This window comes from Gavia stellata, chromosome 13 (genome assembly GCF_030936135.1).
Source record: "Gavia stellata isolate bGavSte3 chromosome 13, bGavSte3.hap2, whole genome shotgun sequence".
Classification (NCBI taxonomy): domain Eukaryota; kingdom Metazoa; phylum Chordata; class Aves; order Gaviiformes; family Gaviidae; genus Gavia; species Gavia stellata.
In genome coordinates, this window is record NC_082606.1 from 1,205,765 (window position 1) to 1,230,594 (window position 24,830).

Here is a 24,830-nt window from a genome sequence, read left to right on the forward strand (position 1 = left end):
AAGGGAAGTAACACAGGTTACATGCTATGCTCACAAGCTGGCAATGAGTGTTCAGTTTTATGAACACAACTAATGTGAGCGCAAATGACAATATTTAAATCTCAAACCACTTCATTTGCCAAGTGGATAGTGTATTTAGTGACTCACATTTTACAATTTGTGCCACTGGTAGTTATAAAGTGAAAAATGCCCGCTGCAATTCCCAGTACATCAGAAATAAAACCTACAGAGCTGCTGGCAATGTGTAAGCCTTTGTGAAATGATACTTTCTTTAAGTTTTGATTAAAACAATGAAAAAAAGAAACTAAAAGCATCATTCTGGCTTGCAACTGAGCGATGGAGGAAAACCTGAAACCTGTGCAACGCCGCATCTCTTGGCAACACAGCTCCTCTGAAATGATGCTAGTCTTTGGATACACACCCACAGTGCTGGAACAAGGGACAAAGAGCCATACTTAGTGGAAAACCCTATCTTGGATTTAAATCCAAGTTTGGCATTCCTGTGCACGGCAAGCCAGCGGCAGCATTGTATCATTTATGACCAAAAAATGCAGCCTTCGCTGTTCATGGCTGGGAATCCCTCTCTTCAGTCAGGTGTTGGCTGGGGTTTTAAAGGTTCAGGTCCCACTGATGAAATTTGCTGTGGATCCAGGATCTTTGTAGAAAGTGAGATGGCAAAGCATCATGAGAAAGGCTGGTCATGAGAGAGTGTCGTTGAGTTAGGCCAGAGGTGATCAAGAGGTCTTGATCTGCAGCATTAGCATACTTTGGGGCACCTGACTGCATGCTGAGGCTGTTCCCATCATGTTCACAGCTGGATTTTGCTTGGATGGGACAATGCGCGTGCAAAGAAATTGCCAGCTGAAGTGTGTCTGTTTCTGTAATGAAGAACGTGTTTCTATAACGGAGCTGGCACAGCTTAACATCTTCCTGCTGTGGATCGTGAGTTGTGAACCTACAGCTAGGGTACCCCGAGGCAGGGGTACTGGTTCTGCTCCAGCAGAAAGGTCTTCTCAGGCCAGTTGGCACCTCCTGACAGAGTTTTCCCCAGGGTGATGGGGTCTCACGTGTCCCCTGCCACCTTCTCACAGCCCAAATCAGGAGATACTGCTGATGGATGAGGATGGCAGCAGGGTTTTACCAGGCAGCAGAAATCACAAGAAGGAGCTGAGATTATGGTCTATGCATGTTCGAAGCCTGCAGGAGCAGCCCAGCTCCAGCTCCCTCCTTATCCTCTCCGTTTGCAGGTCACTGCTTCCAAAGACCCAGTGGCCAATGCAACCCGTGGAGATGATGTTGAGTTTGACTGTGGTTCTGCTGGTGACGTGGACCTCGGGGAGTAAGTACAGTTTCAGGGAAGGGGATCCAAGGGGAGATCCTGGAAGTTTCTGTCCCTCAGAGGAGTTTCCTCTAACTCATGGGCATCATATCAGAGGTGGGGATGATTCAGTTTCTGATAAGATAAGAAAAAAATGGTTCAAAATGCTGAACTTGCAGAGCCTGCAGGTTGGGAGACTCACCTAATGATCTTTTTATGTGTACACAGCTTGTAACCAGGAACTGGAGCTTCTTGCTAGTATTATAATAAAAGCAATAAAAATTAAAACAAAGGAAACAAATTATATATTTATTGACAAAGGCTAATGCTGATAATCAATGCATGGAGGAGAGCACAACTGCAGTGTCAAGGCCTTTGCTTGACTCACGTGGACTTTGTGGGGGTCAGAACTAAGGAGAGGCTTCTTCTGATACAATGAGACAGAAGGAGGAAATGAAGATCCTTTGGGAGTAGACTGGTGGGGGTGAGAAATTGGTTTGGGGACATCAGGATCACAAGCATGAATTTCTAATTTTAGACATTGCTTATACCTCAAAAGGAGTGCAAAACTTGTCTAAAAAACTGTACAGAAAGTTTCAAAAAGAATATGGGAAAACATCACAGTATAAATATAATTCTGTAATGGAGATGCTCTTTTCATGCATTTTTTTTTTTTTGCTGCTCACCAAGTGGGTCTGGTCTATTCCAGGAGCCCAGGAGAGCATCTCCTGGGAGGTCCAGCGCTACGACGGCTGGTACAACAACCTGCTGCACCACAGCCGCGGATCGGTGGGTGAGTGCCAGGCCTGGGGATGGGGATGGTGGGCCAGGGTGAGCTGGCACTTGGGCATCTGGCTCGTTTTACAACTGAGAGAGAAACGCTTTCTGACTTCAGCCTGAACCAGGCAGGTGACCAGGCAATGCCACCTCCAGTGGCCCTGAGAGGTGGCTGTTTGCACTGAAGGTAGGTTCCTAGATGCACCCAAGGGCCCCGTTAGAGCAGTCTGGAGGGGCCAAGCAGCCCAGCTTTGTCTCCCATGTCCTGGCTTTGCCACTTTTACCTGTTGCCCAGGCACCGTCTGCAGGTCGCCCTGGTGTTGGATCAGTCGCAGAGCAGAGCTGTGCCTTTGCAGGGCCATTCAAAATATCCAAGGTAGGGAGGACCCAGCTCTTCCCAGCAGGCATTTCAGTGATAGTCAGGGATCCCAGAGCTGGGAAAAGGCATCTTTAGCCAAAATCAGCATGCCGTTCAAGCAGCATTCAACACATGACCAGAGACAGAAGAGTTCATGGTCCAGGCATGCTGGACCTACTCCTTTTCTGCTCTGCACAGGACAGATATTGTGCTGTTGGGCTGCTGTGCAGCATGTACTGGTCTGTACTGGGACAGGCATGTGGGATTTCCCTGTGCCAGTGGTGAGCTGCTTTCTTATGCCTACAACCAGCCCATGGGCCCACCTCTGGGAGATGTCCCCGAGCCAGGGACCAGGGCAGATCAGGCAGGATCTTATCTAAAATATTAAATATTACAAATCCTCTTATTTCCTGCAGCCTAGATTGGTCGCCTACACGGTGACACAAGGCGCAGTGGCAATTACACATCTTCCTCTGAGTCCAAATGGCTCTCCAACATGACATGTCTCATCAGCTCTTTGGTTACACCAAAGCCTGTCAGGGAGATCCAGCAGGTCCCTGGCAGACAAGATCTCCCTCTTCCAGAGAAGACGGCTCAGACCTTAACATTTGGAAACAAATCTATGGAAACTAAGCTCAAAACTAAGTCAGTAATTCAGGATTTCCCCCAGCTCTGGGGAGCTCCAGCAAATGAAGCCCTCAACACTGGTGAAGAGCCTTTTGAAACCAACTCGCTCATCAGTGAGAAAGAATCTCCTGCCTCTGGGCTTTTCAATTATGGGACAGGCAGTGTGTGTGAAGGCAGGGTGTTTCTCTCTCATCTTCTCCCTTGTCTCTCTGCCTCTTTGGCTGTTCCCTCTCCTGTTTCCTATGGTGTTGGCAATCACCATGCTTGTGTAGGATTGCATAGTCAACATGGACAGCTTAACATCAGTTACCCATGAGAGCACACCACCCCAGACCTCCAGGACGCAACAGGAATGCACATGGACCAGAGAAGGACAACTGGAAGGGAACATGCCCATGGAGGATCCCTCCTAGTTTTAAGAGGACTGATCCCAGTGTTGCAAGAAGTTTTGGGTGTTGGTACCAAAACTTGCATGTTCTTGGCCACTATAAGCATCTATGCCATCCTCTTGCTCTCTTCTGGGACACTCACACACGACGGTGTACCACACTATCTCTGTGTCTCCCATCTGTTGGGTGCTGCTGGACCCATGCTGTGTCACTTTGGTGCCACAGGTGCCAGGCTGCTGCGTCTCCTGCCGGCCAACTATGCGGACGGCGTCTACCAAGCGCTGCAGGAGCCCCACGTGCCCAACGCTCGCCAGCTCAGCAATGCGGTGGCACGGGGATCCTCTGGGCTGCCCTCCCGCAGGAATACAACTGTGCTGGCTGTCTTCTTCGGTAAGAGCTGGGGCCTGGCACTGGGTGGGAAAATGTTGGTTTGGGTGGAAAAATGTTGGTTTCTCGTACCCCAAGGCCGTGTGTTGGAGCAGTCCTCACCCACTGCTTCATAGCAGACCCACACCCAAAAGATAAAGCCTTGGGTATCGCCATACCAAAGTACTGTCCAGCCAAGAGAGTTTGCATGAATTTTTGATGACCTTTGGCAGTTGCCGCAAATGCTGATATTTGTCATTTGGGAACTTCCTCATTTGTTTTAGCAGTAGCATTACCTCGTTGCAAAACACCTGACAGGTGTGATAAGAGCCACACCATGAGTGATTGCTGGGCAGAATAGCTGCAAGTCGGAGCAGGTTTTGCTGTCACTCAGGAGCTCAGCAGGGTCTTGGGTCTCCAAGCCCAGGGATGTCTGTCTCTGGGAAATACCCTTGGCTCATTGAGAAAACTGGCTGAACTTGTCAAAGAAGTGGAGACAATTAGCTCCCTGTACAGCTTAAGGTTCATACACATCCCCAGACACCCAAGCCAGGGTGCTCGGCCACAAGATGGGCCACCGGAGGGGCGGACACTAGTGCGGTACCATTTAGCTTCTCCCTGGAAGTATTTTTTCCCATTACACCAAAGCTCAAATGGGCCCACAGCATCGGCAGCCACTGGGCCTAGCATCAGCAGGAACGCTTGGCCTTGAGGGCCATAGGCAAGGAGGAACTCAGGGAAATAGTGGCTAAATGCAGAGCCTTGATCTTGGTGAAGTTGTGGCCAGCGGATGGTCCAGCTGCCAGTGGTCTCTGAACATCTGCTGGCTGAGTTTCTCCACCCTGGTCCCTGAATGACCCTATTCTACTCATGAGGTCTGGCCAGGGGCACCTGGAGCCCTGTTCCTGTGGACTGGAGCTCAGCACATCTGGGCTTCAGCCCAAAGTGACTTTTTCAAAGTCATGGAGCAAACCAGCAGTGAAGGCAGGAAGGAAACCACTCATGATGCACAGGGTGATTCCCTCAGCCCACGTACAGCTCAGCTGCTTACCATCACGTCCTGCTCCAGGTGCTGGTGGTAGTCCTCCCAGCTGCTGACCATGCTTGGGTCTCTGGCAGGTTTCCATGTGCTCTCAGACATCCTGGGGATGGAGAAACCCGGCTGCCCTGCTGAGTTCCTGAATATCCACATCCCATCCGGAGACGTCGTGTTTGACCCTGCAGGCACTGGAGACGTGGTCCTGCCCTTCCAGCGCATCCACTGGGCAACAGAGACGGGGCAGAGCCCCAACAGCCCCCGGGAACAGGTAGGTAGCGTTTCCTTTGCTCTTTGCCTTTTGGCTAAGTTCCTCTTCACCCAACACTGGGGTCTGTAGCAGCCAAGACAGTGTTTGCAAAAATAAAAGGAGAGCACTGCTGTTTCCTTAAAAATATATGTCTCTCAAGTGTTTGAACCAATTGCAAATGAACCCAAAACACAACCTCCAAGGTAGTGGTTCACATGGAGCCACATTTGTTGTTGCTCAAGGTCAGTGCTTTTCTTGGCCAAAGAAAATGTAATTACTCTAGATCTGCCTGTGTCATCTATTTTAATGCAAATTGAGTATCTTGCATGGTTTATGGAGGGAAGAAAAGGAAAGGGTAAAGCACGAACATTTGCAAACATTGGCTGCCAAAGTTTTTATCACTTCAGTCAAATGAGCAAAGGTAGGGCTGTCTGTATCTGGTGAAACAAGTGATAACTGGAGCCTTTTTGGTACAAGTGTAATGAACTTCCACAACCAATTTATACACTTGTGCCGCTCTAGAAGGTCAGTAACTATGACACATTTTTTTAGGCACCAACTCTTATCTTTAATAATGCATCACAAAAATGAGCCGGTACTGTCATAAAGTTGTAAACTTGTAAAGCTTCTCTGAATTTCAGTCATCTTGGAAAAAATCCAGATTTTCCCCCATTTTCTCCGTATATTGCTGTGCTGAGGCTGGATGTGTTCCCAAGCCCATGTGCTTTTTCCTTCGTGCTGGAAAGCTTCCCAGTCAAAATCGCCAAAGCAAAATACCCCCCTGAACCTTTCATGTTACAAACCATGATGAGACCAGATTAGCAAGTCATGTTTTTAGCAGCATTTCAAACCTTAGGAAAATGAAAACTCCAGCATGTTTTCAGATTAAAAAGGATGTTTTCATTAAAACATTTGGCAGCGGAGATATTCAACATGCTGCCAGGGCAGTGGGACTCCCTGCTGTGAGGACAGCGGTCCCCAGAGGGGAAAGCTCCAGCGTTTCCAGTTTCCCCAGAGATGGGTTTAGTCCCCTTCTAGCTTCGTCTTGCCCACATAGGATTCACAGATGTCTGCTTCTGGGCATAGCTGAAAATAATTGGGAAAAAAACCCCAAAATGTACTTTTGAAAAATCTGTACCTGGTCTTTTTCTGTACCTGGCACTAATTCCTGCAGTTTGCATAGAGATTGTCAGTATATATTTTCATGCTGATAGCTCTTGTTAAAACAGGGGATGGGATGGCTGCTTTGCAAGACCAGAAGGGCCGAGTTGGGGTTTTTCAGACCTTTTTTTTGCACCTTTCTGACAAGACCCCAGTGCCTCTGAATGCCTGTTCTCTGTGCCTGCCCTAGACGAACGAGGTGACGGGCTGGCTGGATGGCAGCTCCATCTACGGCCCCTCGCACTCCTGGAGCGATGCCCTGAGGAGCTTCTCGAGGGGACAGTTGGCTTCAGGGCCCAGCGGGCACCTCCCGAGGGAGACGGATGGGAGGGTCCCCATGTGGAAGGCACTGGATCCGTCCACAGGACAGGGTGGTCCCCAGGGGATCTATGGTAATGGTGGCATCCTCAATGGGTTTTCATATGCTTGGGTCCATACCTTGACCGCGAGCAGGGGGAGCAGGAGGTCCCTGGAGCTGAGCCCAGAAGGGACCCCGGGAAAGGGCAGGGGGGGTGCAGTGAGCTGGGACACGTGGGTCAGGAGTCCTGTGGGAGAGCAGGCAGTTTCCCAGCCCGAGGGGGAGGAAGAAGCGTGCCCCAGCAAAGGCTTCCCAGCAAAGACATGCTGTGAACTTAAGGTGCCGCAGCCCCGGAAGGCAGCGGGTCATTTCCCACCCAACACACAGAGACCAGCGGGTGCTGGTCCCTCTGATCTGAGGCGATCTCCTCTGGGGAAAGGGGCTGCTGCCAATAAAAACTTGCTCAGCTTGTTTTGAATTCCTCACCTGCCCAACCTTTGGTCCGTGCTGGGGGCCCAGTGCTGCTTCTCACTCGCTCAGGCTGCTTGTCTCCCTGGGGAGGAAGGAAGGGCAAGGGGACAAGGGGATGCTGGGCTGCAGCCACAGGGCTGGGGATGCTCCTCCAGCCACCAGCAAAGCTAGACCCAGTGGCGGCATCCCCCACTGATGGTCCTGGTTGCTCTTGCAGACCTGGGGAGTGCCTGGGGGAACGAGAACCCCTTCCTGCAGGCTGAGAGCATTGCCTGGTTTCGGTACCACAACCACCTGGCCGCGGTGCTGGCGCAGGTACACCCCACCTGGTCTGATGAGGACATCTTCCAGCATGCTCGCAAGCGGGTCATCGCCACCTTCCAGGTGAGGGATGGGACCCCCCGCCCCGGCTCTGTCAGGACCCCCAATACGCTCCCCGGCAATGTCCCTGACCCAGCTCCCCTGTGCCCTAGAACATCGTGCTGTACGAGTGGCTGCCAACCCTGCTGGGGAGACCCGTCCCGGAGTACAATGGTGAGGGGCATGGCGTGTGATGGAGCTGCGGGGTGTGCGGGGAGCAGGGGTGGGGGGACCAGGGGAGCCAAAGGATGGAGCAGGAGAAGGGGCTTCGCCCACTTTCTCTCCAGCTTGGGTGCTGGACTGTGGCTGCTGCCCCGCAGGTTACCAGCAGCACCTGGACCCCAGCCTCTCGCCAGAGTTCGTGGCAGCTGCGGGGCAATTCCTGGCCACCATGGTGCCACCAGGCGTCTACAAGAGGTAGGAGCAGCCCAGCAGGGCTGTAGGAGAGCAGTGCCCATGCCAGGGAAGGAGATGCAAAAGATGGGGATGGTCCCTGTCCCTTCCCCGGCATCCTGCCCCTCACTGGGACAGCCGAGCCCTGCCAGCTCGGGACAGCCCTGGCCGGGAGCTGTGGGTCCAGCCCTTCTCTGCTGTTCCAGAGACCCCAAGTGCCAGTTCCAGAAAGTGTCCGTCCCCGGTGGCTCATTCCCAGCAGTGCGGCTCTGCAACAACTACTGGAGCAGAAAGGTAGGGGGAAGGGAGCGTGGGGGTCCTGAGGGTGTGGCAGGCTGGATGGAGGGGCTGTTGCGAATCCTGATTTAGTATCCTGCTGAGTACACCAGTTTCTCATGAATCCTGATTTTGGATCCTGCTGACTATGCCAATTGTCATGAATTTAGATCACTTAAAAAATCATCATCAAAGCTATCAGCGAAAGTGGTTTTAATATGATGTCATAAAAGTGTGACTTAAAGTTCGGTGACAAGGTTCACTCTATTAGTCACTGCATGGAAGAAACATACAAACGAAAATTGAGTTACACTCGAGTTAGAATGATTCGCAGAGAGACCACGGACACAAAAGGGTAAGGAGGACCCTCCCGTTGAGTCACGAGGTTCAGGGTGGACCCCCTTGCTTTCTAAACTCCTTCTCAGAGAGGAGTCTAGGTGTGGCTAGGTCCAAACCTAGTCTCAGACTTGGTCAACGGTTTATGTCTAAAGGAATATATATGCAAAGTTTATGTAAAGTTTCATTAGCATCATTTCAACATGCAATAAAAGTTGCCAAGGCAAAATCAAAGTTACCATACTACAAGGTTTTGCACAATATTGGTCGCTTACCAAAGATCTGCCACTGGTAAAAGGTCTGTATGCCTCAAGAAGCAACCTTGAGAGGTGTCCCAGCTCAAGGGGAGATCGTCACCATGCAACCACGCTGCCTAGCAGGGAGAGCTCAAAGAATGCTCACTTAGGCCACTTTATTTATGGAATAAAGTGGTTGGCTCGTAGTCAAATTACATGCAACGGGAAAGGTATGCATGAGGTTCCTTGTACCCACAACTTTCTTTGTTCCTGGATAAATGAGTCTTGGAAAAGCCACACGTTAATCATGTGTTAATTGCATGATCGGTGTTCCAAGCTCATATGCATCGATGCTCACTGTGTCGCTCTGCTTCTTTGTGGGTTTTCAGAGAACAGACTGAAACCAGAGGAGTTCATGGCCTGGCTACGGCTCAGGCCTTTACCTCTTCTGGAGCCTGCACCAAACCACCACCAGTCTGATCAAGGGGTTGAGCACACCCCTCACACTCCACCCTGTGACTACAGTCAATCCACTTCATTGACTCATAGAGTGGTAGTACGATTACCTCTTGCCTCTATGTCATAAATACGTGGCATATTGCAGATCAGTGGTAAGAGTCTAATTATTTGATAAGCTGTTTAGTTTAAGTGTCACAATTAATGTTAGTTATATACCATTTCACGTACAGAATCAGTTGATTGTATACATTTTACATGCTGGATTGATGTCATTTGTTTGAAGTTTTGCCAAACTTTGATATACAGAATTATTGTAAGCAATAAACATAATAAGGTCAAAACGAACAAAACTGCAACTGGATGTAGCATCAAATTCAAAATTCCAGTTGCTGTTGGTGACCATCCAAAAAGAGTTTTTTAGTTAGGATACTAAATCAGGGATTCACGACAGGGGCTTCATTCCTTGCTTTACATTACGGAGGACCCCACAGGGAGGTGAAAGGGAAATTGGGCGCACAGCAGGACAGCCAACCAAGGGTTGTGAGATCCTCCCCATCCAGACATCCTCAGATGCTACCTTGAGCCACGGCAGGCTCAGAGCTCAAGGTTAAGCTGACGTGGAGAAAATGAGCGTGGAAGAAATCCCTGGTACCCCTATGCCCAGGGTCTGCACCCCTGTGGGCACCAGTTCAGGGGTGTGGGGCTGCCCCATGTCATCAGACCTGCGAGGCATTGCCTGCTCTTCCCTTCTCCCCTCAGAGCACCAGGCTGCAGCAGGCAGAGGATGTGGACGTAGACAACCTCCTGCTGGGGATGAGCTCACAGATTGCAGAGCGGGAGGACAACATTGTGGTGGAAGATCTCCAAGGTCTGCACTTCCCTGCACTGCAGCTGGCGCGTCAGTGGGGGACCCTCTCTCCTGTGGCTGTGTGGGGGCCAAGGTGGGGAGACAGATCCCATTGCCACCACCATCAGCACCCAACATCATGCTCAAACCAGCTTCAACCTTGTTAATGGAGATGCAGAGAAGCTGCAGGGCATGTTAAGCATTTTCCTGGGACAGTCCTGGCAAGGTCATGGGGATGATCTCCATGTTCAGCGTGGCCCACGGCAGAGGCGTGAGGCCAGCCTGGCAGTCAGGGTGGTTGGGGTTGCTTCTCTGTCTCTGCCTTGCCATCACCACGGCTTCAAATCCATTCACAGATTACTGGTACGGGCCCCTGAAGTACTCCCGCACTGACTACGTGGCCAGCTGGCTCCAACGCGGACGAGACCTTGGCCTGCCTACCTATAACCAAGCCCGTGAGCGATTTGGGTTGGACCCTCTCCAGAACTGGTCAGACCTTGCCCCACACCTGGAGCAACAGGTAACAGGGAACTGATCTGGGCATGGAAAGTGTGTGGGTCAAAGGACATTGGGGCAGTCCAGGGAGTAACCGGCTTCTCCAGCAATGTAGGAGAGGGACATCAGTGCGTATCCTGCCCTAGCTGATTTTCATGCCTGCGGGGCTGTTGCATTGGGGTAACTGTATAATTACATGGCATGAATAAATATATCCTGCCCCAGTGCTAAGCTCCTGTGCTGCTGGGTACTCTGCTCCTCCTGGAGCTGAGATGCTCTGGGAGTGAGGCTTAGTTGCTCGAGTCCAAACCATGAACTCAAGGCTGCATGGGGCTGAGCAGCCTCCCAGACTAGAGACATGTGATGCCTGGGAAATGCACCTTCCTCGCTCCTCCTGAGGCTTGCCAAGACTTTCTGAGGCCCTGGCAGAATTCCCTCTGCTTATATGTATGCGGTGGGGGTTTCTGGCCAGGTCCTGAAGAATGTCGCTGCTCTGTATGCCAACAACACGGCTGGGCTGGAGCTGCTCCCCGGAGGCATGCTGGAGGTTGATGGGTCCCTCTTCAGTTCCATCATCCTCGACCAGTTTGTGCGCCTGCGCGATGGCGATAGATTTTGGTTCGAAAACACCAAGAACGGGTAAATACCTCTTCCCTGTATGGCACACCGAGCAGGCTGCGCACTGCTCTGCCAGCCCCAGTAAGACGTAACAACTGGGGCTGGAGGAAAAACCATCCTCCATCTTCCTCTGTTCCTAAAACTGCGTGGGGAGCGAATCCCTCCCGCTGCCAGACAGTGACACCCAGGGCCACCGCTTGGCCCCACATCTCTTTCCCCAGGCTGTTCACAGCAGAGGAAACCAGGGACATCCGTAACACCACCTTCCGCGATGTCCTGGCTGCCGTCACCCACGCAGACCCCACAGACCTCCAGCCCCACGTGTTTGTCTGGAGCGAGGGTGAGTGCAAACAGCAAGGCTCAGGGAGCAAACAGCACCAACGAGTTAGGGAGGAAAGCAGACCCATCTCGGTGACACAGCTGGTGACTCAGTGACACAGGGAAAGCATCCAGCTGGCAGTTTCTCAAGCCTGACACCTGCTATGCCCCTAAGCCAGCAAAATGCATGCAAAATGCAAGGGTTGCTTGTAAGCAAGGTGGGCAGCGCTGATGTTGAAAGTGGGCTGAAGACCAGGCATGTGCGTTGCATGAGTCTTGGAAAGATTTCTGGGTACAAAAATTCAACTGATGCCCTGAAAGGTCGTGCTGGGGTTAGAACTTGGCCTCTGCCTACTCCATGGTGTGTCACGCTCCTCAGTGACATGTCCTCTAGCTCCTTTTATATACAAGCACACACAGGTCTGCAGGTTAAACTGATGACTCAAAAGTGATGAAGTTTGCAGATGGGTTGAGCTTTGCATACTGTAACTGTGTAATGTTTCCTACTTTTGCCTTTAATTGCATCAACCCCTGAATGTGCCCTGGGTGCTGTACCACAATGCACACTCCTGCCTGGCTGCTCCGCCAACGGGGCTGTTGGTTAACCAGGGCTGCTAGAAGGGCTGCCCAGGCTTTCCTGCAGATGTGGTTGCAACGGCAGCATGAACTGCACCAGCCAGATTTCAGCCCAGGGAGAGCTCAGGGCTTGCGTCCCAGCATGTTTTGGGTTCCCAGCAGGCTAGGAGCAGCCTAGTCCTGTGCTGACATGCACCCCTCACCCTGGTGCCCTCCTGTGCCGTCCTTGAAATGAGCTTTCCTCTCCCCACCGAGACCCCAAAAGAGTCCTGCTGCCATGCTCAGGGTGAGGTATGGCCAAACACACCAGTATGCCTTTTCCTCTCGTGATCTTGCCACACCCTTCCCATTTACCAACATCATTTTATGTGGCATACATTCCAGCCTTTGCAAGGTGTTTTTGTTCCCTTGGCATACACTCCATGCAATTGCACCAGGAGGACTCCCTGGATTTGCAGCATACGGATGAGCAGACGCTGTAAGCCCCAATTTGCCATGGACCAGGGTGCTTCTTGCTCAGCCCATCCCATTGGGAGAGGTGATGGTGCTGAACTCCCAGAGTGCTTGAGTCCAGCTCTGCACTTGGTTTGCTGTGGCAGGCAAAGGTTCAACCCGAAAATAAGGGTTGTCCCCTAAGGTCCTGAGTTTAACTCAAGCATCCCAGTTTTGCAGTGCTCCCTGCCTCACTCCGCAATGAACCCCACCAGCACCTTAATGCAGAGGTAGCTGGGGATGGTGGAGATGAGAGGGGTAAAAGGTCTGTGACGCTCACTGCCTGTCTCCCGCCATGCAGGGGACCCGTGCCCCCAGCCCCAGCAGCTGACAGCTCAACACCTGGCCAACTGCACGCCCATGACCGTGCTGGACTACTTCGAAGGCAGCGGCGCAGGCTTCGGGATCATCATCGTTGTCCTCTGCTGCCTGCCTTTAGGTTTGCTGCTCCATTTCTTTGCACATCTCCTCTTCCACCAGAGAAAGTGGCTGAGTGCCCATGGACCAAGCACCTCCCAGCAGGAGCTGCTGAGACTTGGCCACTCTTGAGGTCCTTGAGGTGGCAGGGTCCTTGGGCATCAGGTGGCAGCAGGGCTTTCATGGTGCAGCCCTGCATTAAATAAAACCATGTAGCATTGAACTGGGGGTGATGGGGAAGAAATAAACCCCTATTTGCCCCAGTCATACAGGTGATGCTGCCAAAGTGGGAAGGAGCTTTGTGATATCTCATGCTTTCTTCTGCCATGTTTTCCCAGTGACTCTGTTTGTTGCCTGGATTGTTGCCTTTCTCCGCAAGAGAGATTTCAAGGAGCTGCAGAAGAAGCAGGGCTCCAGCGTGCGGAGGGAGGTGACCAGCGAGGCGATACAGGGTGAGGCAGCACTGTTGGTCCTGCGATGGTGTCTGGTGATGCTGCTGAAGTCAGGGCACATACTGAGGCAGGGCTGGACTTGGAGCTTATATCCAAACTGTATATAAGGGGAAACTATTTCTCCAGGAGGATACTCAAGCAGTGGAGCAGGTAGCCCAGAGAGGTTGTGTAGTCTCCATCCTGTCCAAGACCTGACTGGATAACACCTTGAGCAGACTGGCCTGACCCTGTAGCTGGTCCTACTTCAGGCAGGAGGCTGGGCGAGGGACCCTTCCAACCTGAGTCATCCTATGACCCTCTAATTACAACCCTCTCCAGATCACACTTTATCTGAAGGAAACCTGTGTAGAGCAATTGCACCAGTAACTCCAGGACAGGGACTGTATCTCCTTGTCCTGGACATGGAAAAGTCCTGCCTCCCTGCTCCATGGGCTGTACTCCTCCACTGTCCATATGCTTGAGCTCTGCAGTTGGGAGATTGTTGTTTTTCCCTTAACATGTGTCTGGTCATGCAATCCCTCCCAAGCTGCATCTCAGTGAAGGAGGTGCTGGGATGACTAGGAGCACAGATGTGCCTTTCCAGCTGAGTCCTGTGCTCTCTCCCACCAGCCATGGAGTGGCACGGTCCCAAGACAGACACCTCTCCCGTCTACATTCAGCTCCAAGCTGACAAAGTGCTCAAAGTGCTGGATGGGAGAGGGTCTGTGCTCCGGAGCATCAGCCTGAAAGCCCATCAAAGGGTGGAGGTGATCCTCTCTAGCAACAAAGGGAACAAAGCTCTGCTCCTGAAGAGCCCCAAGGAGTACGACCTGGTGAGTACCATGATGCCTGGAGTATGATACCTTCCCCCAGACCCTCCACCATCCTCTGCCACTGGTCGCGTACACACTGCACCACTTAGTCCTGGGCACTGGGAGCAGCGTAGGTCCCTGAAGGTGGCTGTGGCCTCAGGAGAACCACCAGGTCCAGCTCGTACCATGGAGCGACCACTGTGGTGAAGAGCAGCAGCACTCGCATCCCAGCTGAGCCTCTGCTGCTCACAGCCATTCGATGGGGTCTTTTGCAGGTGCTGCTTTTCAGCGAGGAGGCAGAGAGGAGCAACTTCATTGGGAAGCTACGAGGCTACTTGGAGGAGAGCAGCCTTGATCTGCATATGTCTGAGATGAAGGAGCAGAGCCTGATGAAACAGGCAGTCACCCAAGAGCAGAGAAAACAAATTCTGGAGACTTTCTTCAGGCACCTGTTTGCTCAGGTATATAGAGGTGTGGCAGGCTCTGATGCATGGAGGAAGGTATTTCTGTATTGATTAAGCAATGAATGTTGCCGCTGTTGCTCTCCGTAAGAGGTGGTAAGCCATGCACAAGGATGTCGATACTTTCAGGACCACGGGACATTTTCCCTTGCAGAAGACAAAGGGAGTTCTGCCGTGGTGATATAAGCGTCTAAAGTTGCAAAGAGACTTTTGGATGATGTAACCGAGGTCTCCATATGGTCAGTGGTGTTTAGTGTGAAAGTCACATTGTGTAGGAGAGACACGGGACTTCCCCATGGTATCTGCTGTGTGTTTTGTGCCAGGGGAGCCACCGGTCTCTGTGCAATAGGTCAGGCAACCGAACACTAGCCTTCTGCTCTGCCAGCACTCATAGGATTTCTTTTGTGGGACACAACCTGCAGGTGCTGGAAATCAACAGGTCCGATGCTGGCGAGCTCAACTTCGAATCTTCAGAGAAGGCAAAGGAGTCTCTGACATGTGAGCTGAGCAGGGCTGAGTTTGCCGAGGCCCTGGGGCTCAAAGCCAACTCCATGTTTGTGGACTCCATGTTCTCCCTGGCTGACAAAGACAGCAATGGCTACATCTCCTTCCGGGAGTTCCTGGACATTTTGGTGGTCTTCATGAAAGGTGGGAGCTGGAGCTGGTCTTCATCTGTTGCCCTAAGTCCTGTTTCTAGGCCCTGGCAATGCCAACAGCAGAGTGAAGGACAAGATCCATCCAGCAGGTCAATCTGTAGGCACTTCTACAGATTAAAATTCCCACCATTTAGGACAGCTTCAACCTGAGTTGTGGGGCAGTGACAATGTAATTATGTTTTCTGTAAGACTGTCCATGAGGGGAGCTATCTCAGAGCAGTGATTTGCTGATCTGTCACCACCATAGATAACTCTGCCCTGTCTTCTGAACGGACCATGCATCCTGTCCTTGATGATAACAGCCATATCACGTATCATATCTGATCCGCCCTAAATGAGCACTGGAAAGGTAGATTCATAGATGGAGGTGGTGAATGCCAGATTCAGTCAAAGCCATTCCCAGAAAAATCACTGCTGTGCAAAAGCACATTTTGAGTTTGCAAAATAATGCACAAGAAAGAATGTGTATCATCTACCTGATTTTTTACCTTGCACTTGAGAAAGTCAAGCAGAAGGGCAGCACGCTGTTCACATTCGGTCACTATTCAAGCTGCTATCAGTATGCTTTCAGCCTTTTCAGAGCTGGGTGAGACTTCACTGCTGCAGGTCCAGACTCTCAAAGACAATGTTTGAAAGCACTTTTGCTGATGAAAATAGGATCTTGTTCTTACTTCGTGTCTCTCCCTCCCCACCAGGGTCCCCAGAGGAGAAGTCCAAGGTGATGTTCAGGATGTATGACATTGATGAGAATGGGTTCCTCTCCAAGGAGGAGTTTCTGAGGATGCTCAGGTACTTCTCCTCATCTCTCTAGATGTTTTCACAATGTCTGGAAACATAGATGTCTTCAAAAGCAGCTCCCAGTTTCTGTGCTTTACTCACCAAGGGTGCTATGTGAGAGCCCATGGGCTCAACACTTGCAACCAAGAGCCCATTTCTCCTGTGAAACTGGCCTGGGGCTCTGCCCTGAGTTATTTGAAGGACTCAGTCTGAGGTCCTCTGAAGTTCCCATCTCCCCTCCTTGCTCCAGGTCCTTCATCGAGATCTCCAACAACTGCCTGTCAAGAGACCAGGCAGAGCAGGTGACTGAGTCCATGTTTCGGGCCTCAGGATTTCAGGACAGGGATGAGCTGACATGGGAGGATTTCCACTACATGCTGCGGGACCATGACAGTGAGCTTCGTCTCACCCAGCTCTGTATCAAAGGTGAGTGGGCAGGAGCACTGGGTCACCCCAGGCCCTGCAGGTCTGGAGGCAATGGGCAGCACCCAATGCATAGCTCCCAAATCTTGTCCCATCAGTCTCTCCAGCCCAACTGCAGTAATGGGGCTTCAGCTGTCGCTCCGTGTGCGATGTGTTTGGGTCAGCTCAGAGCCTCTCCTCACCCCAGCCCTGCCCAGGGGAGATGCTTAAACTCTGTCCACCACATCTCACACACTCTAAACAGCTGTTTGTCCTTTTGGCTCCTGAAAGGTGTCCCCGAGGTGCTCAAGCAAAACCTGCACAACCGCGTCTCCTTCATAAAAAAGAAAGAGCCAAGAGGGTAAGCTCTCCTCCTTAGTCTTGCTGCTGCTGCTATTTCTTATTCTCTTTCTGACTGGATGCACATCCATCTTTCACCTCAGCCCCCTCCAACAAATGGTCCCACCAGGTGTTTGCACACCCAGTGCTGGGGAAGGGGGATGACCACGCTGGGACATGCCCATGAGCAAGCTGGACGCTGCGGTGGGGCTGTTGCCCCCCTCCCCTGGCCCCCAGACAGGCAGAGGGGAGCAACCGCCTCCTACAGAGCTCCCGTTGCATCCACTATGTGGGGATGGGAGTCCTACCTTGCTTTTCAGAAGGGTTATCTTGAGTAAATCCAGCCTGTGTACTATGCAATTAAAGTTAAAGCAAGCAGGCTTGTAAGCAAGAGCTGGATACCTTCTCAGCTGAGCCTGAGATGTAAAGTCAGGAAATGGGTACAATTTCGGCAAGCCCTTCATGAAAGTACGGCTTTGGGCTAGACATAGCCAAAGCTCTATTCCCAACAGTACCATCTCAGAGGAGGAGAAAGACCCAAACCAGGACACTGTGAGTCACTATGTGGAGCGAGAAGGGCAAGAGCTGAGGAAGAGACCAGGCAGAAAGTGAGTACACCCTCTCCTCGCCAGGCACACTTCTCGAGTTTGGGTTCAGCCTGTTTGCTGTTTCTCATGTCTCTGTGTCAGACTGGGTAGCCCTCTGGTCAAATGGCACTGCTGCAAGGAGCCAGCACCCCCGTGACGGTGGTGCAATGTAGGGAGGGGAGGCGAGACGGTCCCTGCAAGAGATGTCCCAGCCCAGGCAGGCACATCACAGCCTCTCGCTAGCTGAGGAGCTACGGGAACAGCCCTGTCTTGGTGGGGACGGTGCTGTAGCTGGGTCTGGGTGATGTGCCTCTATAAAAAAAATGAAGCGGCCAACTCCAGAGACCGGGATAGTGGGGTTTGGAGGGTGTGTCTTGCCTGCAGAGAGGGGCTTTGCTGGCAGGTCCTGCCTGTGCTCCTCTGCCCCTGGGGATGCTGCTGGTTCACCTGTGGACTGCCTGCAAGAGCTGCAGGAGAGACTTTGGTCCTCGCTGCTGTGGCAGCAGCAAATATTTCTACAAGGAAGCAGTTAAGTGGTTGTTATTCATGGCCAGAATATCCTGATTTGCCTTAATAACTCCCAGGTCCTTCCCCTACCCTGGGATCAGTTTGGAGGTGTCATGGTTTAACCCTAGCCAGCAACTAAGCACCACACAACCACTTGCTCACTCCCCCCACAGTGGGACGGGGAGAGAATCAGAAGGGTAAAAGTGAGAAGTCTCGTGGTTTGAGATAAAGACAGTTTAATAGGTAAAGCAAAAGCCGCACATGCAAGAAAATCAAAACAAGGAATTCATTCACTGCTTCCCATCGGCAGTCAGGTGTTCAACCATCTCCAGGAAAGCAGGGCTCCATCATGCGTAACGGTTACTTGGGAAGACAAACGCCATCACTCCAAATGTCCCCCCCCCTTCCTTCTTCTTCCCCCAGCTTTATATGGTGAGCATGACATCATATGGTGTGGAATAAGCCTTTGGTCAGCTGGGGTCAGCTGTCCCAGCTGTGTCCCCTCCCAACTTATTGTGCACCCCCAGCGTACTCACTGGTGGGGTGGGGTGAGGAGCAGAAAAGGCCTTGACTCTGTGTAAGCACTGCTCAGCAGTAACAAAAACATCCCCGCATCATCAACACTGTTTTCAGCACAAATCCAAAACATAGCCCCATACTAGCTACTGTGAAGAAAATTAACTCCATCCCAGCTGAAACCAGCACCAGAGGGTTGAATATTACTGTGAAAATTATCTTTTACAGTTCTTATCTATGGTTTCATTTATGAGTCACTATCTGCACATTTGTTATCAGCTTTCAAAAAGGTGTAGACTGCAGGAAGACCTGAGATCAACTGCTGGCGCTGTGCTCTCAGGCCACTGCTGTCACTAGTGTGCAGAGGTGGTTGCAGTGCTGTACAGGGAGGAAGACCCAAATCTGGGCAGCATGGCCCTGAGACATACCTTGCCAGCTAAACCTTGAAATGGCACCATCCCTCCTCCTTTTGTCAGGGTCAATCAGTACCAACTGCATTTATACACTGAAGCGCAGCGGAAGAAGTACGAGCGGAACAAAGTTCAGCAGAAGATCCAGGAGTTCAAACGCTTCATTGAGAATTACCGGCGCCATATCGTCTGTGTGGTCCTCTTCTCCGCCATCACCGCTGGTGTGTTCGTGGAGAGAGCCTACTGTGAGTGCCCGTCCAGCCCTGCTGCCCCAAATGTGGAGGGGTGTGTGTGCTTGGCTCCTCAAAGCTGCTGGTTGCATGGGGCTTGCTGGGGTATGAAAGGTCCCGGCACAGCTTTGGGCAACAGTGTTGGTCCTCCCTTGGAATAACCAAAGGATTACTGAGGTTGGAAGGGACCTCTGGAAGGAACTGGTCCCATGCCCTGCTCAGAGCAAGGCCAATTTCAAAGCTGAATCAGGCCGCTGAACGCCTTGTCTGGGAGAGCTTGAAGAGCTCCGAATCTGGAGATCCCCCACCTCATTGGGCCTGTGCTAATTTTGACCATCCTCCCTGTGAAGAGTTTTTATTTTACAACAAACCTGAGTTTCCTTCAGTGAAACTCGTGCTGTTGCCTCTCATGCTTTCACTGTGCATCTCTGAGAAAGAGTTTGGCTCTCTTTCTGCTGTAACACCCATTAAGTGGTTGCAGACAGCCACAAGGTCTTCCCTGACCCATCTCCTCCAGCCTGAACAAGCCCATTTCCTTCAGCCTTTCCCCTGCGTGATGTCCTCCAGCTCCCATCCACCCTGGTGGCCTCCGCTGGACTTGTTCCAGTTTGTTGATGCCTCTCGTATTGGGATGCCCAACAGAGGACACAGTACCAAGTGCAGTTTCACAGTGCCTGGTAGAGGAGGACAATCCCCTGCCTTGACCTCCATGGAGATCCTGTCACCCAGCAGCTCTGGGGGGGTCTGACACCGAGAATCGTGTCCCGTCCCCACACAGCCCCATCCCTGGTGACCTTTTCTTGGTGAAGCTACACAGCTGCCTGTCCCGTTGTTTCGGGAAGGGTCATGGCCCTCAGCACCGGGCACGTTGACGGCCCCTCTGCTCTTTCTCCCCAGACTACGCCTTCGCATCCCCCAGCACTGGAATCGCACAGACCACCTTTGTAGGGATCATCATCTCCCGAGGATCAGCTGCCTGCATCTCCTTCATGTACTCCTACATCCTGCTTACCATGTGCCGCAACCTCATCACCGTCCTTCGGGAGACCTTCCTCAATCACTACATCCCCTTCGATGCCGCCGTGGACTTCCACCGCTGGGTTGCCATGGCAGCCCTGATTTTCTCAGGTAGGTGGGCTGCTGGGGCATGTGTCACCCACGAACCACAGCTAAAGCAGGAGGACCAGCCCATCATGGCACAGCAGGACCAGGCAGAAGCTTGAAGACCCATATGGAGCCCGGAGAGACATAGATGCTTTGCACCCGAGAAGAAGAGGAATTGCCAGGTCCCTGGGCACATCAACAGGGTCTGCCGCATCTCCATCCACAGCAACAGTGATGCTTTTCTCTCCTGGTTTCTGTCTCTTACAGTGCTCCACACTGCAGGTCACGTAGTGAATGTCTACATCTTCTCAGTCATGCCTCTCAGCGTGTTGTCCTGCCTCTTTTCCAGTGTCTTTATGGATGATGGGTAGGTGAAATTTAAAATATAATCCAGACAGAGTGTCCTGGGCATGGCCGGGGATGAAAGTGCCACTCCATGGTGCAATCTCTTGTCCCTCTTCAGGTCACAGCTCCCACAGAAGTATTACTGGTGGTTCTTCCAGACTATTCCAGGTGAGACCACCCAGCAGGCAGACCACCTGCACACCTGTCCCCAGGATGGGTAGCCCTCTGCCCAGCCAAGGTGGAACCCATGTGGGGCTGCCCTGATCCCCACTGGGACCTCCCAACCTCTTCACTCACAGGCATGACAGGAGTGCTGCTGCTCGTAATCCTGGCCGTGATGTATGTGTTCGCCACCCACCACTTCCGACGCGTCAGCTTCCAGGGCTTCTGGATCACCCACCATCTCTACGTGCTACTCTACATCCTGGTAAAGCATTTGGGCTGGGAGGATGGGGTGGTGCTGATGCATCGCAAGCCCGTGGGTCAGCCTAGCCAACAAGGTGAAATAGCTGGGGAGGTCCCAAAGGAGCTGGTGGCCGCAATCCTGGCTCCCCGCTGCTGCTGAACTGCCACCAAATCAGACACGGGGTGATGGCTTACTGTGCCGAGTGCTGTGCTGACGGGGGCTGCTCCCTGCCCAGGTCATCATACATGGCAGCTACGCGCTGATCCAGCAGCCCCGCTTCCACATCTACTTCATCATCCCAGCTCTCATCTATGGCGCGGACAAATTGCTCAGCCTGAGCAGGAAGAAGGTGGAGATCAGCGTGGTGAAAGCTGAGCTCCTGCCCTCAGGTACCTCATCCTCCCCAGCCATGCATCCGGGGCTGCAGCAATGGAAGAAATGCAGCTACCAGCCTTGCCAGCACTGAGATGGCAGCAGTTCCCAACCCAGGTGGCACATAGGTGACTCTGGCCCCAGGAAATATCCCACTGGCTGTCACACGTGCTGGTGGCTCAGGCGGGCACCTCCAAGAGTTAGCTGCATTCCATTACACATGTTGCCCTGATGCCTTTGCAGCACCCCTGCATGGCAAGGATCTCCTGTGCCACCCCCCCACGCACACAGGCAGGGAAACTGAGGCACAGAGCTCGGGCCATCACACCCTGGGATCAGTTATTTACCCAAGAAGAACCGGTTGGCCCCAGGGCTGTGCCCCAGCATGGCCTCTCGAGCATCCTGAGCTCTGTGCCTGGCTCCATGGTTTGTCCCCAAGACCCCTCCCAGGCACCCTGTGCACGCTCTAATGCTCCATCTTTCCTCGAGCCCACTCATCTCCCCCAGCCTTTCCTGTCTAACGCTCAATGTCTCCACCTTAATGAAGTCCCCATCCCCACCCCACTTAGGCGTCACACACCTCCGGTTCCAGCGGCCACAGGACTTTGACTACAAGTCTGGGCAGTGGGTGCGCATCGCCTGTGTGGCCCTGGGCACCACCGAGTACCACCCCTTCACCCTGACCTCGGCGCCACACGAGGACACGCTGAGCCTGCACATCCGGGCCGTGGGGCCCTGGACCACCCGCCTGCGGGAGCTGTACTCCCCAGAGAGCCTGGCCTTCATTGGCAAGCTGCCCAAGGTGAGCCCCATGCCATTTCTCTGGGGACAGGGACATCCGAGCCCAAGAGCATCTCAGCAATGGGTTGTGCCCAGCCCAAGGCACTTCTCCAGCCTTGAAGGTGGCCAAGACCTGGGCAAGTGGAGGAGGGAGATGCTCTGCTGATGGCTGGCTCCCTTCCAGCTCTATCTGGATGGGCCCTTTGGGGAGGGCCACCAGGAGTGGAACAAGTTCGAGGTGTCGGTGCTGGTGGGAGGAGGCATCGGGGTGACGCCCTTTGCGTCCATCCTCAAGGACCTGGTCTTCAAGTCATCCATCAGCTCCAAGCTGCTATGTAAAAAGGTAAGAGGAAGCATCTGGAGGACAAGAGCCTTCCCGAGATGCCTCCTGCTGCTGGTGCCCTCTTTGGGGGCAAAATCCCCCATGACCCGGCTGGGAAGGAGCCCCATGGACGTGCATGGGGTGCCGGCCCCATGCTGAGCCTCATCTCTGTGCGCCACAGATCTACTTCATCTGGGTGACGCGCACGCAGCGGCAGTTTGAGTGGCTGGCAGACATTATCCGCGAGGTGGAGGAGGCGGACAGGAACGACCTGGTTTCCGTGCACATCTACATCACGCAGCTGGCCGAGAAGTTCGACCTGCGCACCACCATGCTGGTGAGCCTGGCCACCCACCAGGGAGAATGCCATGCCATGCTGGGCCATGCTGGGCCATCTGACGTTCACTGATCTCTCTTCCAGTACATCTGTGAGCGGCACTTCCAGAAGGTGCTGAACAGGAGCTTGTTCACGGGCCTGCGCTCCATCACCCATTTCGGGCGCCCTCCCTTTGTACCCTTCTTCAGCTCGCTGCAGGAGGTGCACCCTGAGGTCAGTGCCTGCCTGGGGACAGGAGGGGGGCACCCACCGGCCAGTGTGGAGGACTAGTCCCAGCCTGTCCCCAAGGTCCTGAAGACCTTGATGGCATCTGCACCAAGGGGAGGGCAGAAGGGGAATGAACCCACTTTCCCTCTGGAGCGTGGATGAGGGTCACCAATGCCCCGCACCAGCCAAATGCCCCCCACTATGGTGAGGCGCCGGCTGCAGCCACTGCCACGAGCTGGCAGAGACCCCGGGGGATCCCATCCTTCCTCCATGGCCCCAGTGGGTCCAAAGGGAGGTGATAACCTCCCCGAAAGACTCCTCAGGCTGGGACAGACTGCTCGGCTGGTGTCTGTGCCCAAAGCTGCCAGAGTGGGGCTGGGCTGAGGGGAGAGCTGATGCTGCTGGGTTTGACCCCTTTGGCTTCCTCCTTCCCCAGGTGCAGAAGATCGGTGTGTTCAGCTGTGGCCCGCCCGGGATGACGAAGAACGTGGAAAAGGCTTGTCGGCAGCTGAACAAGAAGGACCAGACCTACTTTGCACATCACTATGAGAATTTCTGACCCTACCCCATGCTGTTTCACCACCGGGCTGCAATCTTCATTGGAAATGTGTGTTCAACCCCAGCACGTGTGCAGCAGTGCTTCGAGTGGTCATTGCCCTGGGCTCCCACCCACCACCATCCCCAGGAGAAAGCCACCTGTGGCCAAGAGCACAGATGCTGAGACCTGCAGAGCTGAGACCAGCACACAGTGCACCAGTAAAGCATTGCCATCCCAGCATCGCCCCATGCAGCCCCAATGTGAGCCCCTTCCCTGGGCATTCTGCTACCATCCATGCACTCCTGCAGTGCTGCGCCTAGGGTCGGGCTGGTGTGTCCCAATCCAGAAAACCCAGCGTTTGAGTCAAGCCTGGCTCTGCCACCTTAATCCTGCAAGACAGACCCCGTGCGGTGCCGGGTCGCACAGGGAACGGCTCTGAACAGCTCGGTGCCTGCACAACCTGAATTCACAGCACTTTGTCCCAGGACCTGGGCATCACTCACATGGGGTGAGGAACCAGAGAGCTCTCCACCATCCCTCTCCTTGAAACAGGCTCAGCTTTCCTGACGCACTTGTTTATGCGTGCTCATTAGCACTCTGAGACTTCCCTGGGTTTGCATAGGGCTGTAGTTGTGTTTGCGTTGGCTTCTTTCAGCAGTATCACCATCCTTTGATCAGGGATAATTTGTGGTTGTTTGTTTAACTAATGCCTGCCTTTGCATTGCTGGGCTGCTGTTCTCACAGGCTGTGATTGAGCTTAAATAAAGCTGATTGATTGAAGTTTTAAGTCATTTTCTTGCCTCCTGTAGTTGAGTCTCCGTCACCTAGAGACTTGCAACAGTTGTGGCATAGTGCTGGCTTTGCTCCTATTACAGAGTATTTGCAACAGCCCACTGGGAAATAGGTTAAACAGGAGTGAATTTCCCCTGCACTGGTGATGCACGTGGGGTGGGATACGGATCTGAGCCCAGGCACAGCCCCTTAGACTGTGTCCTACTACACTCAGCACCCCCAGCAATGTCCCTGCAGTGGCAATGCCCCACAGCAAGACTTGGCGTGGGAGCAAATTACAGCCAAGGCCCCAAAGGCGCTGAGCCTCAGGAATAGCTTCAGCCCTTGGGGTGTTAAACAGCCCCCCCTCCAAGACCACAGGGACTAGCTTTACATTTCACGGTAGTAACGGGGTCTGTGATGACCAGTGGTCCACCAGCCATGCCACTGGGGCCTGCACAGCCCTGGGACCCCCCAGCAGGGGAGGTGGGGGCTAGGAGAGTCCCAGGGCTCAGCAAGAAGCCCCAGCTCACACCCACTGCTGACAGCTGGGCAGCCTTCCCTTCCCCAGCCATCACACACCCTTCAGCAAGGTGCATTTTAGCAATTCCTGGACAGGCTCTGCTAACACCACATCTGACTACAG

The 24,830-nt window shown here is 53.0% G+C and overlaps 1 protein-coding gene across 2 annotated transcripts; it reads left to right on the forward strand.

The window, feature by feature from the left end:
* The first annotated feature begins 1,275 nt into the window (after positions 1–1,275).
* On the forward strand, positions 1,276–23,434 carry DUOX2 (dual oxidase 2). 2 transcript variants are annotated; one of them, XM_059823761.1, is made up of 33 exons: positions 1,276–1,339; positions 2,028–2,111; positions 3,695–3,859; positions 4,955–5,142; positions 6,473–6,674; positions 7,269–7,435; positions 7,525–7,585; positions 7,732–7,828; positions 8,011–8,098; positions 9,871–9,979; positions 10,315–10,478; positions 10,926–11,092; positions 11,293–11,411; positions 12,759–12,896; positions 13,213–13,326; positions 13,936–14,138; positions 14,393–14,578; positions 15,001–15,226; positions 15,930–16,023; positions 16,262–16,437; positions 16,705–16,774; positions 17,265–17,360; positions 18,839–19,017; positions 19,900–20,130; positions 20,374–20,473; positions 20,570–20,619; positions 20,751–20,878; positions 21,093–21,246; positions 21,799–22,031; positions 22,194–22,352; positions 22,513–22,668; positions 22,753–22,881; positions 23,312–23,434. In XM_059823761.1, exons 1-33 carry the CDS (start codon positions 1,276–1,278, stop codon positions 23,432–23,434), a joined length of 4,620 nt encoding a protein of 1,539 aa, XP_059679744.1. The 2 variants fall into 2 exon arrangements, with proteins under 2 accessions (XP_059679744.1, XP_059679745.1); XM_059823762.1 differs by having other exon boundaries at positions 1,291–1,339; positions 16,705–16,765.
* Positions 23,435–24,830: the final 1,396 nt, after the last annotated feature.